General features: G+C 38.2%; 1 protein-coding gene across 9 annotated transcripts in view; it reads right to left on the bottom strand.

Moving 5' to 3' along the window:
- Positions 1-942: 942 nt before the first annotated feature.
- The window catches only part of LTBP1 (latent transforming growth factor beta binding protein 1), a 182769-nt gene continuing 167998 nt past the window's right edge, over positions 943-15713 (bottom strand). For all 9 annotated transcript variants that reach the window (XM_014876273.2, XM_014876299.2, XM_014876282.2 and 6 more), the window contains 3 exons: positions 6530-6652; positions 3226-3375; positions 943-1981 (listed from right to left, as the gene is read on the bottom strand). In XM_014876273.2, coding sequence (XP_014731759.2) covers positions 1812-1981; positions 3226-3375; positions 6530-6652 — 443 coding nt within the window. In that variant the 3' untranslated portion in view covers positions 943-1811. The remainder of the gene's footprint in view (positions 1982-3225; positions 3376-6529; positions 6653-15713) is intronic.

Raw genomic sequence — 15713 nt, 5'->3', positions numbered from 1 at the left:
TTTCCAGAGTTTTATTGAGAATGTTTTATTGCATTTTAACAGTATCTCCTCTAGTCCTACTGTCAGGTTCCAGCAGACAGAGAGAAGTCTCCCCAGGACAGATGCTACTGCACATTTACAGTAACATAGACTTCAGTAAGATCAATTCTGTAGTGTGCAGGACTGAAAGGGATATAAATTAAGACATTTTTGGTTCAATGGCTGACCTGAATATTGGAATATAAATTTTATTCAGAATTGAAACAAGGTTATTGTTTTGTTTTTGGTTTGGTGGTTTTTTTAAAATGAAAAATAATAACCTAAATTTTGCACTATTGGACTGAATTTGACTCACTTTTAAAAACTCAATTTATCCTTCTTCTCTTAATGCAGGGCATGTCTAAAAGACACAGCAAAACATTTCATTTGAAAAATATGAAAAGGACCTGTTTCAGGATTTCCGAAAGAAACTCTTTCACTCTGGAGAAGGTCAAAGTGAAACATCTGTCAGTCTCCTAATCTCTTCCTCTCCTTCCACTGAAAAATAAGAGCTGGTGGGAAGGTACAGTTCATCAAGAAAAGGAAATTCTCCCCCTTCTCCTCAGTACTTCTGAAAACCAGGCCATCATACTGTTGAGTGTTATTTGCAGATTTAGTGGGAAACATGCCTAAACCAGGAAAGAAAAAAAATTCCATGTGAATCAGCTTCCAAGTCAAACAGTTTCCGTAAGTCTGTGTTTGAAATCTTCCCTCTGGAAGCCGAACTTCAGGCATTAACTAATTCAGATTCTGGTCTTATTAAAACAGCATGAGAAGGAAAAATCAGCCAGACAACTCCCTAAGAATATTGTAATGTAAATTAAATCTAGTACTGTAAACACCTGAGGGCTGATTCTTGTAAAACAAACATAAAAAAAAAAAGGGGGGGGGGGGGGGGGAGAAGCCAAAATTAGTAAATTGCACTTTTTTTCTAAAAAAAGGTGATTTTATTGAGTTTTAATATACAGCTTTAATATGTTAGGGTAATCATACAAGATCTCTCTTGTGTTCAATTTACACATTACAATAGAGATGTGAGCTAAAATCTTTTGGTTTAATGTACAAAAAGAATCCAATGTTGTCCACTAGCAGCTTTGAACTTGGCAAGAAAGGTTCTAAAGACTTTAAGTGCAGTAACAACCATACAGGATACAAAATGAATATAAGGACTTTTCGCCAAGGTATATAAACATTTGAAAACAAATGGTGCCTGCTCCACGGGGCAGACAACTAGCAAATTAAAAAAAAGTCACTGACCAATGTTCTAGGGAAGGAGGAGCACCACCCTCTGTAACAGTTCTTATAAAATGGACTAAGAATATCTGTATCATAGAATTTGTACTGATCAGAAAAAAAGGTCTGAAAAGAAACAGTAGGCAAGGAAATGAACAATCAAAAAAATGACATAGTAATATAAAATATTTCCATCACTATTTAAATGCCAAATTAATCAAGCAATAGTAAAAAAAATCCAAAACAAAACAAAAATAAAACAAAAAACAAAGCTCTTCTGTTTAAAATAACAGCACTGTTTTTGATTATTTTCAAAGATTTTTTTTTTATGAACACACTATATACTTGTTTCTTTCATACAGAGCAATGTGTCCATTTGGTCTGTCACTTCAGTGAAGCTGATAAACAACCAACCCATCATGTCTCACCTTTGACACATTTTAACCCTTTTCTCCCCTTTTGTTTGCTACTCTGGTGCCTTCTCATGTCAAATGAAATACTTTTCTTCCTTTTCTTTATACAGTGCAGAGTATATGGGCTTAGGATATGGAGATGTCCCTCTACTCCAGTTCACTCTCTGGTTCTGAGTTCAGTGGTGTGCAGTAGTTTGGCTTGTCTGAAGGCACATACCCAGGGAGACACAAGCACTTGTATGACCCTTCTGTGTTAATGCATTTGGCATTCTTGCAGAGGGACATCCTATTGTTCAGCTCGTTGCACTCATTCACATCTGCAAAAAGGAGACATCAAAAGACACATGTACTTAAGTCTGGTGTGTAATTAATACTCATTTAGTTCCAGCATTGTCAGGACTAGAACAATCTGCACAAATGCCCCGAAAATTTTATTTTCAGTTCCAATTGGGTGGAATTAGGCTGGGTCAAAAGCTCTAAAAGATGAATTGGGAAGATGTAGAAGTTATCACAGGAAATCAATAGGGTATTAAAGGGCCCTAAACTGTTAGATTACTAAGTCCAAATTCAGCTTAGCTGCACAACAAAATTAAGAAACCACTTCCAGGTGTTTATCTAATAACTGAAAAATTATTTTAAGAAAGAAGCTCAAAATTCTTAGCATAATATCTGTACTTTACCAGCTGAATATTTTAAGAGCTGCTGGTGTTGTCAACTGAATAGCTGTGAAGGGCAAACTACCTGCACTCAACATCATGCAGCTTTGGCCTGACAAACACAGCAGCTACATCTTTTTTTTTCTACGGGGGTCAGCTTGCCATAAAGTCCTGAAGATTACAAGGCACATAGGCAGCTTCTCGTCATAGAACTGGGATATTTCAGCTGTGTGACACAAAGCATAATGCTAAAAAAAGTTAGTGCAGACCTTAAACTGAAATAATCACACTATTTGTAGTAGGTTTCTACACTGAGGGGTGGATGTTTTGCTTCATCTTCCCACTGACATTTGCTGTTTCCATGTTTAGTTGTTTTAATTGAAGATATAGATGTCTTGGTTAGTAAATGTGTACATTTACTAGTTTGAGAGTGAGAGGAATAGTTGAGTCTGTTGACTGCTGAAATCTGTGAAAATCAGGGGCCAAACTTCACCAGCTGGTTATCTGCATATTTAGGCAATCACTCAGAATCCACTCTTAAAAATCACTCTTCTGCTCTGGACCCAGTTGCATCCTCCTAGCTTACTAAAGTCTTTGAAAAACATTTGGTCTGTACATTAAAGTTTTGATACAAGTTTAAGCTTCTTTCCACAAACGTGTGTCTGTTCACTTCTACTCTCTTAACTGAACACAGCTGTAATGACCAAGACACACTGAGGATCACCAAGATATTTTGGTAACAATAATTCCTTTGCAGTAAGTAAAACAAAGCTTGGATCTCTAATACAATTCAGGTGATCATCTCTAACCCCTGTGTTCGAGGCCTCCTAAGGTCAAGTGACTGGGTGAACTGACAGACTACCAGGAGATAACAGGTGACATAACAGGTGATATGCTGTCCTCACCAACACAAGTCATTTTGGCCATGTCCAGGTGATAACCATCAAAGCAGTCACAGGTGTAGCCTTCCTGGACTCTTACACATCGGCCATTTTCACATCCATTCAGAATACCACATTCCTCTGCTTGTAGCTCCTCAAAGCTGTTCAGGAAACCTGGGAGGAGAAAGAATTGCAAACAAGTAGGTTACAAAGCTATTGAATCAGTATACTTAAATATATAGTGCAAGTCTGAAATTCTTTCAGAAGTTTACTGGAATGTGACTTCACTTTGTAGAAAATAGGTCAGCTTTAGCAGAGCTGCACCATCTGGAGTTTTAAATGTACCAGAAAAGTGCTGTGATAAGTTTCAAGATGGAAACTGAATAACTTGCTTAACTCTTAAGTTTTGTGTTAAAAATCTGAGATTTTTTTTTTTTTTTAGGTAGAATGGAAACTCCATAATTTCACTGTTTATTTTTTAAAGACTAAGTCAGTGTTTTCTAAATGCCACTTTTTATTTCAATTATTATGTGTATCAGCCTTTAAGGAAACAAGTGGTCGTGCAATTTGGGATAAAAGTTTCTTAAAACAGGACTGTAGAAAAATAAGGGGCGTGTGTGTGTATGTAGAGGGGTAAGAGATGCATTATAATTTATCCAGAAGAAAACATATTAAAAAAAAATCAATCCCAGCTGCCGTAAGGAAAATAAGAAGAAATCAGAGACTGCTTTCCTGTTGTGGTTTTTTGTTAACAGCCTTTTGGCTTGTGCTTCAGTGACTGGTGCCAGTATAAATACCTATAATCTACCAATTCCTCCTTGTCATAATTCTAGATGGTGAGCAGTCAAAGCTCAAAGAGTTGAGCTTTATTTTTTTTCACCTCTTATACAAAGAGTTGTCTTTGTATTCAGTGATTTGTATAATGCTTTTTGTGCTCCCTGCCTTAGGGTTTTTGTGACAGTTATGCTTTTATATATACAGAAGGATTTATACTTCGAAAATTATTTTGCATTTTTACATGTTCAGGGATTGTCTCTAGGACTGAACTGCTCCTGTAAGTCCTAAGGTTTTTTTTCACTAGCTTTCTGCTCATGGAGCAGTGATGTAACAGGACTGCAGATGGCAGCCCATCACATCAAACAGACTTCTGTGGAAAAAGCTGAGAGTATTTGAGTCATAAGTTTAATAGTACAATGAATATATAGAGGGGAAATTGGAGCTGGAGTGGAATAGAGTAGGATATACCTCCCCATCTGTCCTGTAACAGGTAGTGGCTCCACCATCAAGCCAGCAACTTATTGAAAAGCTGTTTACTGATTCATATTGCAACAGCTGTGCTACATATATTTGCTAAGCTACCTAGGAATATGAATTTTTCCCTTCCTTACTTTTTTTTTTCTTGTCTTTTCTTATTTACTCCATCCTGTCTTGGTCCTTGAGGCCCTCTTTTCTACTGACCTGCTTTTGCCTTTCCTACTCCGCCCTTTCCATATCTTCCTACATTTACCTTCTTTACCTAGCATTTACTGCTATTTCCATTCCCCCTCTCTTTGACTACAAATTCCTATCCTGAATTTTCTAGCATGGTGGGCTTCTTAGCAGGGATTCAGTTGGTCAGTAACAGGCTGAGTAGATTCTGAAGACACTGAACACACAATGTGAAGTAAGTACTTGCTGGCAGATGTCACATCTCAAGAACATATATAATCCACAGGATGTATACAAATGTACATTAAATGGGGAACATTGCAGTCTTTTTCATGAGCCTTGTAAATCACTTCCCAGTGCAATAGTACTGAGGATATTGAGCACTGTCATGATGTAGGCAACCAACTTTCATTACTTGCTGGAGTCCTCTGGCAGAGCTTGCAGAGAGCTCAGGAGTAAAGACCTTTTCCAATTTAGAAAACAATGCCAAAAAAGGGAAAAGTGTCCCCCCAAATACACAGATATTTTTTAAATAAAAAAAGACATAATTTATTAGACATAGTCTACATAGCTTATATGTAGGCATATATGCATGTGCATGAACATATACATATTTTTTCTCTCCCTCTTTCTGTCATAAATACAGTATGTTGTAATTCTAACTAGCTAAAACATATATCACTCACAGCAAGTTCTACTTCACAAAATATACTCTAGCTCAAAACAGTTTGATGGGACCTGTATTGTAATTCTGAGGTATGTATTTGCTTCTGTAGAAACTGATTGCACAATGACAAATATTACACTGAAGTACACGGCCCTGCCGTGGGACAGAATGTATTGCTGTATTCCTCACACAGCCTGCCACAGGATTGTGATGTTGAAGTCTCTGATGCCCTAAAAAAGATGCCCCATCTGATTCAGTGATAGCATGGGAGCAAGAGCATGAGCTCTTAACCCTCTGTCCCTAAGAAGTTGGAACTAGATGATCTTTAAGGTTCCTTCCCACGGAAGCCATTCTATGAAGTGGTCTCAGCTGTGGGTTCAAAACTTTCCACAATTTATTTACCACTGAATTATATACCTTGTATATACCTTGCAGGGCATAGTAGCAACTTGCAGGCCATATACATGTAAAGCACAAGAAGTTACCAGCTCCTTCTGATACTTCCACTTTTTTTCTCTAAAAATGTGATAAAATATTCTGGACCTGTACAGGGTGCCTGATTTCGAGGAAGATGCTGAAATCTGTAAGCATTTCTCTCCTGCAAATTTTAACAGTGAGCTGGGCCTGACCCAGCATAAAGAGCCCTGATATTCCTCAAGTACAAGCGAGATGCTGTGTACAATCCCTCACACCCTGCTTGGCAGGCCATAGCATCCAGCCTGAAGCCCATACATATGTGTATTCTCTGATCACACTGTACTGTACATTTACTCAGTTGAGCAAGAATGACTTGCATGCTCTCATTTCACCCATACAGGTTCTGCTGGGAAATCATGGAAAGATTAAGAGGTTCTTTTTTTGCTTTTAAATTAAACGCACTCTGGAGAAATCTGTCCAATTCTCCAAAAGAAAATCAATTTGTGAGAAGGAAAATTGGCAAGCCTTTTGACCTTGAGCTGTAAAACTGTTGGTAAACACAAATTTAGTACACTTGGCACAAACCATTTCACTAGATTAAAAATTAATTGTACTCTGATCCCAACTGGACTCTCATACAAACCTGGCTCTTGAACTAGAACACCTGACTGAAAGCTAGTGTCATAGGAATAACTGAAGCATAAACAGGCCACACTACCCAGCAGCAAAGAGAAGAAAGAACCTGGCTACAGGGGAATAAAACTGAAGTTAAAAATCTCATTTCAAGTCTTTTACATAACAGAGAATCTTGCTTACGGTCTTCAACAAAGTATGGATTGGTTTCTGGGGTGTAGTGCTCCTCGAAGTCAACTAAAGCATCCTGTCCATATGGCCGCCGAGATCCTGGAACAGGAATGTTGCACAGCTGGGCGTAATCCTCTGAGGAGGGAAAGAAAATAAGATATAAAAGTAAACATACTCGTAACACAGGCTGCATTACATTAGCCCCAGTGAGCTGTGGTTCATATTTGCTGGAAATAAACTTATCTTCCTAGAAACACCATAAATCTGCAGAAAAGAAAATTTCCAGAAAGCGTTCTCTCTTCAAGAAGGATGTCATTAAAATGTTAATGAGCCAAATGTATGCTATTAAGTCATAATAGGGATAACACCAGGGATAGATTTGAGTCAATAACTGTACAAAAAGTTATAGGTCAGGTTCTTCTGCTCTGCATGGGAAGCAAGAGCTGAGGGATGCTGTGTATTGCACTGCTAATGCACTTCTCTCCAGGGCTGTCTCTGTTTAAACTCCTCATTCTGTGGAACAAAGGCTACCCCAGATCATCATGGCTGCTAGCAGAAGCCTTCCCAAAGGAAGTAAATTGGGACAGGTACAGCCAATATTTATGGCACATTTCAGCCAACCTGCAGAAATCAGAGTGAAAAATACTTCTAACATAGCCTACACTTCTGTACAAACTGTATCTTCAACCCACAGGCTTAAAAGTGTGAGTGCTGTTCAAAGTCTCCTTGGCTCTGAACCTCAAAGAGCATCCGGAAACACACAGGAGAAATAATTACATCTGATTTTGCGCCTCTCCCTTAAAGCTAGACTACACAAGTTGAGACTAAAGCAACTCTTCATTTCAGTTGTCAGAGTCCATGTTTGAAACGCTTACACAGAGTTTGATCCTTTTATAAATCAAATAAAAATTGTGTCCACTCTGTTTCAATTACCCTTTACTAAAAGACATATAATACAGTTTATTTGAAAACAGAAATATTGTTAAAATAGAGCAACCAGGTGCTCTTTTACTGTTGCTACAGTCTATTTAGCATCTGGTTCTGTGAAGAGTGCCTGGTGTTCTGAGAATCAGGCAGAGAAAGGACGGGAAAGAAAAACCACCAAAAGAGAGGGAGGAAAAAAAGCCCTAAGCAGATACAAAATCCAAGAATTGCAGATGGTTGCAGAGCCAGAAACCTCATGCTGTGTAGAACTGTCCCAGACAGCAAATAGTTGGATAAGTCCAGACTGCCTCTAGACAGTACAAAGCACAGCCCTACTTGCTGTCCAGCACTGTAATTTTATTTTTACAGGTAGTATCTCCTCCACCTGGAACGATTTTACTTTGTACTTAAAAACCCAAAGTGTTCAAAAAGTCTCTTTGAATTCTGTGGTCAACAGCTTGGCCCTTTGAGAGCACAAGACGGAGCAGTACAGGCAAAGCTTGTCTGTGCACACCCAGAGCTGCCATGGCTGCCAGTCCAAGTCTGCAGCATGAACTCCCCAGAGAACTTACAAATCATTGTAAATCCCACCACATTCTGCTGCAAGAGCAAAGTGGTTTCCTTTGAGGTATGTCCTCCAGAATATATTTATATACAGTAATAATATTCAAATATCACTTTCCTCTCCCAGAGAACAAAGTACACTGCCCAAGAGTAACATCCCAGGGCACAGGAAACAAAGCCAGCATGGCAAAATAAAAGACATATAGCAAAAGTTACTTACATCCCTGACTGCATAGCTTCCCACTGTGATACTGAGCATAGTTTTAGGAGCTGTCATAGGAGCACAAACACCCCATTCTTTCTTCCCCACATCTAATCCCAGATAAACATCCACGCATGGGGACAGGTTATCATCTCAGATAGCTCTCTTCATTGGTATGTACACACAGGAAAGCTATGCAAAGTAGTAAAAGCACTTTCTCACAGATGCCCACAAATGTTCTTGGCAAAGGAAATCTGTGTTCTACCACAAAATACTAATTCATCTGGCTTGTGTGGAGGAAACCACCACATAAAAACAGTCAGTGAAAGGCAAAGGAACAAGACAAGCAGCTCTTAGAGATCACTGCTTCTTCCACATGAATGTGATCTGATGGAAGGACTGAGCAGAACCTGGACACTGGCTTCCCAGATTACTCAGTGATAATTTTACCACTAGTGATACTGGTCATATAAACAATTTTTTAGTTCTGAAGGAAAAGTTGGAACTTTGGAAAACCCATAGAGCTGGAGCTCTCATGTACATGAGAGTTGCACAGTTTGAAATTGTGCAAGACTATTTTATATTGCATGTCTGCCAATGCAAAGCTATTTAACATCTAAAGAAGAATTAAGAAATGTTGACAATAGAAACCCATTTCCTGCCCCACTGGTTCCTCAAAAATCAAGTTCTGAATTTTTAGGTCTTATACCTATAATACTCTCATAATACTGTATGTTCTGTTTAGCTGTCCAAATAGCATAGACTAAATCTCTTTGTCTTTTACAATATGTTGATTCTGTCACTAGGTGCTCGAGGAATAAACCCAAGGGGAGCAACAGCAACTCACCTAAGAAACCAACAGTAGAAATTCAGGACCAATAACAATGGTAAGTTATCTATTCTAGTGAGTTATCTATTCCACCTTTCACAGCTTGTCTTCTTCTTTCTCTTTCTTTTTTTTCCCCCCAGGGAAGAAAAGGGTGGGCAGAGAAGAGAGTGCAAAGACTGAAAGGTATACAGGGGGCCATGTTCTGGAAAGGTCATGAGAACTGGTGCTTTGAAAAAAGATAGACTTGAGACTTGGATCCCTGACAGAAATGAACTCATCAGAGTGCCTCTGTGGAGGATAGAACAAGTTACAGCAATGACACTTTCTGTTGTCTTAAACTTTTCCCCTTGCTATGTTATGGTCCTACAGTTCAAATTAAAAATAATGTATTTTGGGTCACTGTCATGTGTGTTGGTCACAGTTTTCCAGGGGAGGGAGCTACACGAACAGAGTGCTAAGATTTGTGGGTGGAAGCATGACTAGTACACAGAAACTTTTAGGCAAGTATTCAAATGGAGAACAGCATGACATTGCCCTAGGGAGAAGACACACGAGACTGAGATCAAGAAAGTGGTAAGGGGGTAGAGATCAAGAGAGAATGTGTAACTACTCCTGAATGACAGAAACATTTTAGCTGTCACAAAAATTAATGCTCACTTTGAAAAGAATCTTTCAAGTAAAGTTGAAAGAAAATATTCTATAATTCACAATGAATGAAGAAACATTTTTCTGTATGGGTTTATTTTTTCTACTCACTCATCTTTTGGCTGTGATCAGGGACAATACAACTACAGTTCAAGAGAAAAAACCCTTTTGTTTCTAGTATAATTTAGTCTACATTGGTCCATGTGTTTCTTAGTTTTCCTCATAACTTGCAAATGAAGCATAGAGACAGCTTGCTGTATAAGTTAGGGTGGCTACTATAAAAGGAAGCTGATGTATTCTTCCAAAAATGTAAAGGATATTTTTAAAGTCAGATGTATTGCATATTAAACAAGTGTTAGGGGATTACATCTAGACACACATGTGTACTGGCACAGCTGTTAGCTGTAATTGGTAATGAAAGCTCAGCTGACAGAGACAACACAATATAAATTGGATGGACCCACTGGCTTTTAGGTGCTTGTTAGCAAAATATTAGCTGTGCAAATATGCATCCAATTTGCATATATAGCTGTAACTGAGCAAGCCGTTGTGAGCCTTACTTGTACCCAGAGGCCTAAAAATCCTAATGTCAGAAACATTATTCCATATTTCATGTATTTAAAGCAAATTATTATATAAAAAGCTTTTCCTGACACAACCATGAAACAACTACACCACAGCCAGTCCAGCTCCTACCTGAAATAAAACTTTATTTCTGTTCCAGGTCCTCAGAATTGTTACCATCACACACAAAAGAAGTCAAGACTAAGAAACCAAAGCTGATCCTTCAAATTATTTAAGAATGCAACAGTTTCACCAAAGGTTCTGGACATCAGTCCAAATTGGTTAAGTTTATGCCGTCTCAGGAGATTGCATCATATGTGAACGAAAGCTAAAGGTATTTCTTCTCTATATTTAGATTGTGCTATTTGACAGTTTTGATAACTTCATTGATATTGCCCATGGATAGATGTGAAGGTTTGCAGTGAACAGCATTCATATCGATCCTGCAACTTAAGAAAAAGGTAAGGGTATCAGTCTTAAAGGTTATTTTTCATTAGTTAAGAAGGCTGTTCATACCCTCTCATGGACACACTCTAAATGAAATCCCTGAAAAAGAGTCACAGTGGATGTAAAGCTCTTGGTAAACTGAAATAATTACCAAATTGATTGTCTCAAAACCTCTTGGTAGTGACCTTTTGTTCCTCTACTAATCCTGCTCAAGTTTCCTAAAATGATCTTCCCTCTCCTTTTGCTCCAAGTAGATAGCTAAAAGTTGTAGTAAAGTCAGGTTGTTTCTGCCACAATTTTGCACATAGCTTTCTGACTCCTTGCTGATTTCCATATACATTTGGAATGTGAGGTTCCATGAGAAAGAACATTTAGCCAAAGCTACTCTGCATGTCTCTTCTAACCTTCAGGAAAAGCACTGAAACTCTTCATCAACAGAAATTAAATCAGTCAAAAATCTGCAGAACTGAACACAAGAATTTCAACATTCAAGGCCAAATCACTGCAATGTTTTAAGCCCAGAGGACATAATCCATTTGACCAGAGCCCTTACCACAGAGGAAGGAGGCACAATGCCATCCTAAATGGAAAGATGAGCAATGATCTACAGAAGTGAATCCAGTGCCTCCCTGCTGATCTTGACCATCCCAAAAGAGGACAGTTGAAAACTCATCCTTTACACACATTGGTTTTCCCTGTACTTGCAGATCTTCACGAGTGACATTAGCCAGAACTTAAAGGGAACACTATGTTCTCATAATATGGAAGCTCAGCCCAGAACTAACTCATAATGTTTACAAAGGATACACAGAGTTCCTTTGCAACAAAAATGCAATCCAAACAATCTGTTCTGCCAGAAATGGGCAGAAGTCAACTCCGTGTAGGCATCTCTGAGGGTCTGTGTCTGAATTAGTTGTTCATTGTACATTTTAATCCATGGAAAGACATAACCACTTCCAGGACAGCATCTCATTGTAAAGCACATGTCTAGGACAGGTTAGGGGAATATATCGCTCAAGGTGCTTTTTTATCTTTCCTGATGGAAAGAAAAACTGCAGCACTGATGTGGATTTCTGTATAAAAAATACAATATGAAATTGTGCAAGAGAAATCCTACATTATACAATACCCCAGGTGATTCACATTAACCACTACTCTCAGTGTTCTCCTTGCATGGGCTTTGCAAAGGCGGAGATAAAGAGAATCTTCAAATACAATACGAACATCAGTCCTTTATGTGACTTCTAATCCCACAGAATATCTGAAACATCTACTGACTGGAGATCTACAATTGTCTTTTGTATAGTTCTTCTAAACACAAAGTGGTTCCATAAAACCCCACAAAGTAATACAATTTAAAACTTTAGAATACAAAAAGTATCTCTAAGTGCACACAAATAAGCAGGATGATAAACTGAATGCTGGTGCCTTTCACAGTTGCCCAAGAATGTGTTCATGACATTATCTTAGTACTCACACCACCAAAAATTCTGAGTTACAGATGTAGTTATGTACCCCCACTCTAAATAGTTATTAAAACATCAGCTAAAGCTGCTGAGTCCCAGACCTACCTCACCCTGTTTTTTTAATGAAAGCTTCTCCAGGCAGCCAGCTACAGAAGAGAAAGTACCCTCCTTAACTGACTGACATCTCTTTGGTTCAGGGGCTCCTAATACCATCTTACCAGCATCTTAAGGTGTTACTGAAGCAAAGGTGGTACTGCACTGCAATAGCCTCAAAACTATCATTTTTGCAAATAGAATAAACTGTCTCTGTAAATTAAATGCTGACCCCAGCAAGCCACATTACTCAACATTTTCGAGCTGTTAGTTCTATCTCCTCTCTTCAAATTTCCTGTAATCATACACGTTGCCTAAAATCCATTCCAGTCCCCTAAGAGTCTCACAGCAGCTTCTGGAATCTCAGAATGTTTATAGTTCAGGTCCTACAAGTTCAAGTTAACTTGAGGTGTATATAGCTTTATTTTAGAGTTCAGATTTTTTCAATCTGGGCCAGTTGCTCTGTTTTCTGCCATGGAGGTTTTGACCCAGCTGCTAAACCTATTGGTGCCTGTCCTGCTACCAGTTACTAGACCATGGACTCTGGATGGAGAAAGTTGGGCTGTTAGGCACTAACAGAAAATTGACCAAAGAAGCAGAACTTCGGAAGGCAGGTCACCCAACATGTATTTTTTTGGGTGGATGCAATGAAGAAAGGATGTTTTGCTATTGTTTTCTAAACCAAAAAGTATCCAATTTTCTAATTTTCTTCAACTGGTCAATTTCTACAGATTGCCAATGACAAACCTCAATTAACATGGAAGTTTTAAAAGAATAATTACTAAACTGTTATTACTGTTCTTTGGGCAAATACAGACTAATGACACGGTGAGCTCACAGAGAATACATTTTGGTACTGGATGAAATCTGTGGAAGTCTTTATCCACAATATGATGGTATCATAAGATAATCTAATTGAAAGCAATGTCTTTACATCCCTTGTTTGCAAGAGTCAGATATACTCAACCACAGCACTGCAGCCCATGTCTGTACTATTTTGATCAGGACTTTGAACTAGTATTTTGAGTTTGTTCCTCAATGTTGTCATCAAAATACTTATCAGTCTTAGTGTTGTTAAGATGTTGCTGCTGATATTTGTTGCAATATCAACAAACCCAACTTATTTTTGTCTCAGTCTCTGAATGTTTGGAGTCGTTTCAGTGGGGTTTGTTTAATTAAAAACTGATTAGTGGTTTTTAGGAACAGTAGCAACCATGTAAGTTCTGTTTTCAGGCTGATTTAAGATTGTATTTATTTTTGCTTAGTATGGATAAATTCTTGCAAAAGTGCCCTACCTTCTCACTGGTTTTATGCTGGATCCTACTTGAACAGGATATTTAAATCTTGTAATGAAAAATGGAAGCACTTTGAAGACAGCTTGGATTACAAAAGCTAGAGGTTATTTTTAATAAAGCATTAATATCTTTAGAAGGGACTCGCAATAGTATAAATTATGGTGGTGTTTCTTTCTTTCTAAGGGTGGTGATTAGATCGTCAAATATAATGGGACTGTAAACAAGGGAAGAGGAAGCCACAGATCTGTACTATGATCCAACCCATTTCATGGTGAAAGTCTTGTGGTGATAACACTTTTCACATTGCCAGGTCTTCTTTAACATGTGTTACAAATCTTCAAAAAACCCCTAACTGGGGAAATAAGCAAACACCTTCAGTAGAAAAACCCGGCCAACACAATACCTAAGTATTTAAAAATGGAGAAATTCCAGGTTCCCCAGCCAGGACTTGAACCTGTGACCTGATGGCCTGGAGGTGTGAAAGCACTCTCTTGAGCCAATGATATCACTTTAAGTGCTACAGACTGAAGACATGTCAAATGAATCATTTATTCAGTTCAGTCAGCTTTAAATTTTTCTTGGTAAACGTTCCTGAGCACAGAGAAAGGCTTCCAGGTTTCTGTGTGGGTGAGTGCACATGTGTGTGAGGACAAATGAGCACATACCATCTCCACTAAGAAATGAGAGCTTGTATGTTTGTTCTGACATAATAAACATTCAATATGCTTTTATTTTTAACTATCTTCTAATCTATAAGGATAATTTAAAGTATTTGGGATCAAAGTATGCCTCATAGTTTCAGTTAAAGCAGATACTTCTCAGTGCAAATGAAACATTGCATAAAAGTTATCTTGTGTCTGAAGGGAGAAAGATTTTATTATCCAACATAATGCTCTTCAGCTTTGACTAAGGATCATCCAACTGATGTTTAGGATGTTATCCATTGGGAACCTCCATGTAATTTTTAAAACTAACTTCTCAATTTTCTTCATAGAGCTAGTGAGGATTTGCACCCCACTGTTGGCACAGGAGTGAGACTCCAGAATCCTGTGTTCCTAATGACCAAAATACATCTAATATTTTCAAACTGAAATAGTTCCATTTTTTTAAAACTCATATCAGCACTTTTGTTTAAATTAAAAGCTTCTGGGAATCCACCATGATTGTGCTCTAGAGGAGAGTCTTAGAATTTGTAGCCTTTGTTCTGCAGCTATGGTTGGAATTTTTCATCTTCCCTTGTGAGGCAGGTTCTCTTTGCCTGACCATGTTGGTGGTCCTTCTCTTTCTTTTCAGATTTATCTTGCTTTAAATGTAACTAGCTAGAAATCTCCAGAAGTAAATCTTGTACCCAGTTTAACTCTAAGAGGAAGAGCTTTTCTTTGCTCTCTCAGGATTGCATGCTTGCATGACACAGATGGGTCACTCTCACCATGTGATGAACTTTGTACAAAGAAAAACTCCTTTAATCTGCTCAATCTTTCCACTTGAGGAGTTCCAGGTCATAGCAACGATTCTTGCTATTAGCTGTTGCCCTATATTTGTCTTACGTTTCTTTCCATTGCATTTGTTAATCTAGCAGGTACAGAAATTTGATGTCCTCATATAAGATTTGTTCTGACAAAGACATTTCAGAGATTTCCATATCTTAGAAATCCAGCTGCTGTCATTCCCTGTTTTTCTTCTTCAGTCTCTTCCTGGGGTAAGCATCGGCCAGCAGTTACTCCAGCCAATATCATCAAAATCAGATGCTTTTTTTTCAATTGCTGTATTTCCAAAGCAAACTCAAACAAGTAAAGTTATCTAAGAACAGGTTCAGGGACCTTGCAAGTAAATTATAAAAGCATACAACCCAAGCAGACAGAATCAACCACATTAATGCTTCACTGAGCTTCTCTGTGTAGTTTTTTAATTCCTGGGTGTTTGCTACAAGTAAAACATGTATTGCTTTAGCCACAACATTACCATTAGCGTAACACAGGCCCAAGAAAAATTCCAGGAATGTTCACAATAAAATGCTTTACCAGTGCAGTATGGTATTCCTACATGGAAAGATATATCACTGAAAGACACATTTATATTAAGAAAGCTGCATCCAAACTAGACGTTAGGAAAGTTTATATGGGGGGGGAAGAAGTTAGTATCATACCAGACTGTATATACCAGGGCT

The sequence above is a fragment of the Sturnus vulgaris genome, chromosome 3 (assembly GCF_052056855.1).
Source record: "Sturnus vulgaris isolate bStuVul1 chromosome 3, bStuVul1.hap1, whole genome shotgun sequence".
In the NCBI taxonomy this organism is placed as follows: domain Eukaryota; kingdom Metazoa; phylum Chordata; class Aves; order Passeriformes; family Sturnidae; genus Sturnus; species Sturnus vulgaris.
This window is presented reverse-complemented; position numbering and strand designations above follow the sequence as displayed.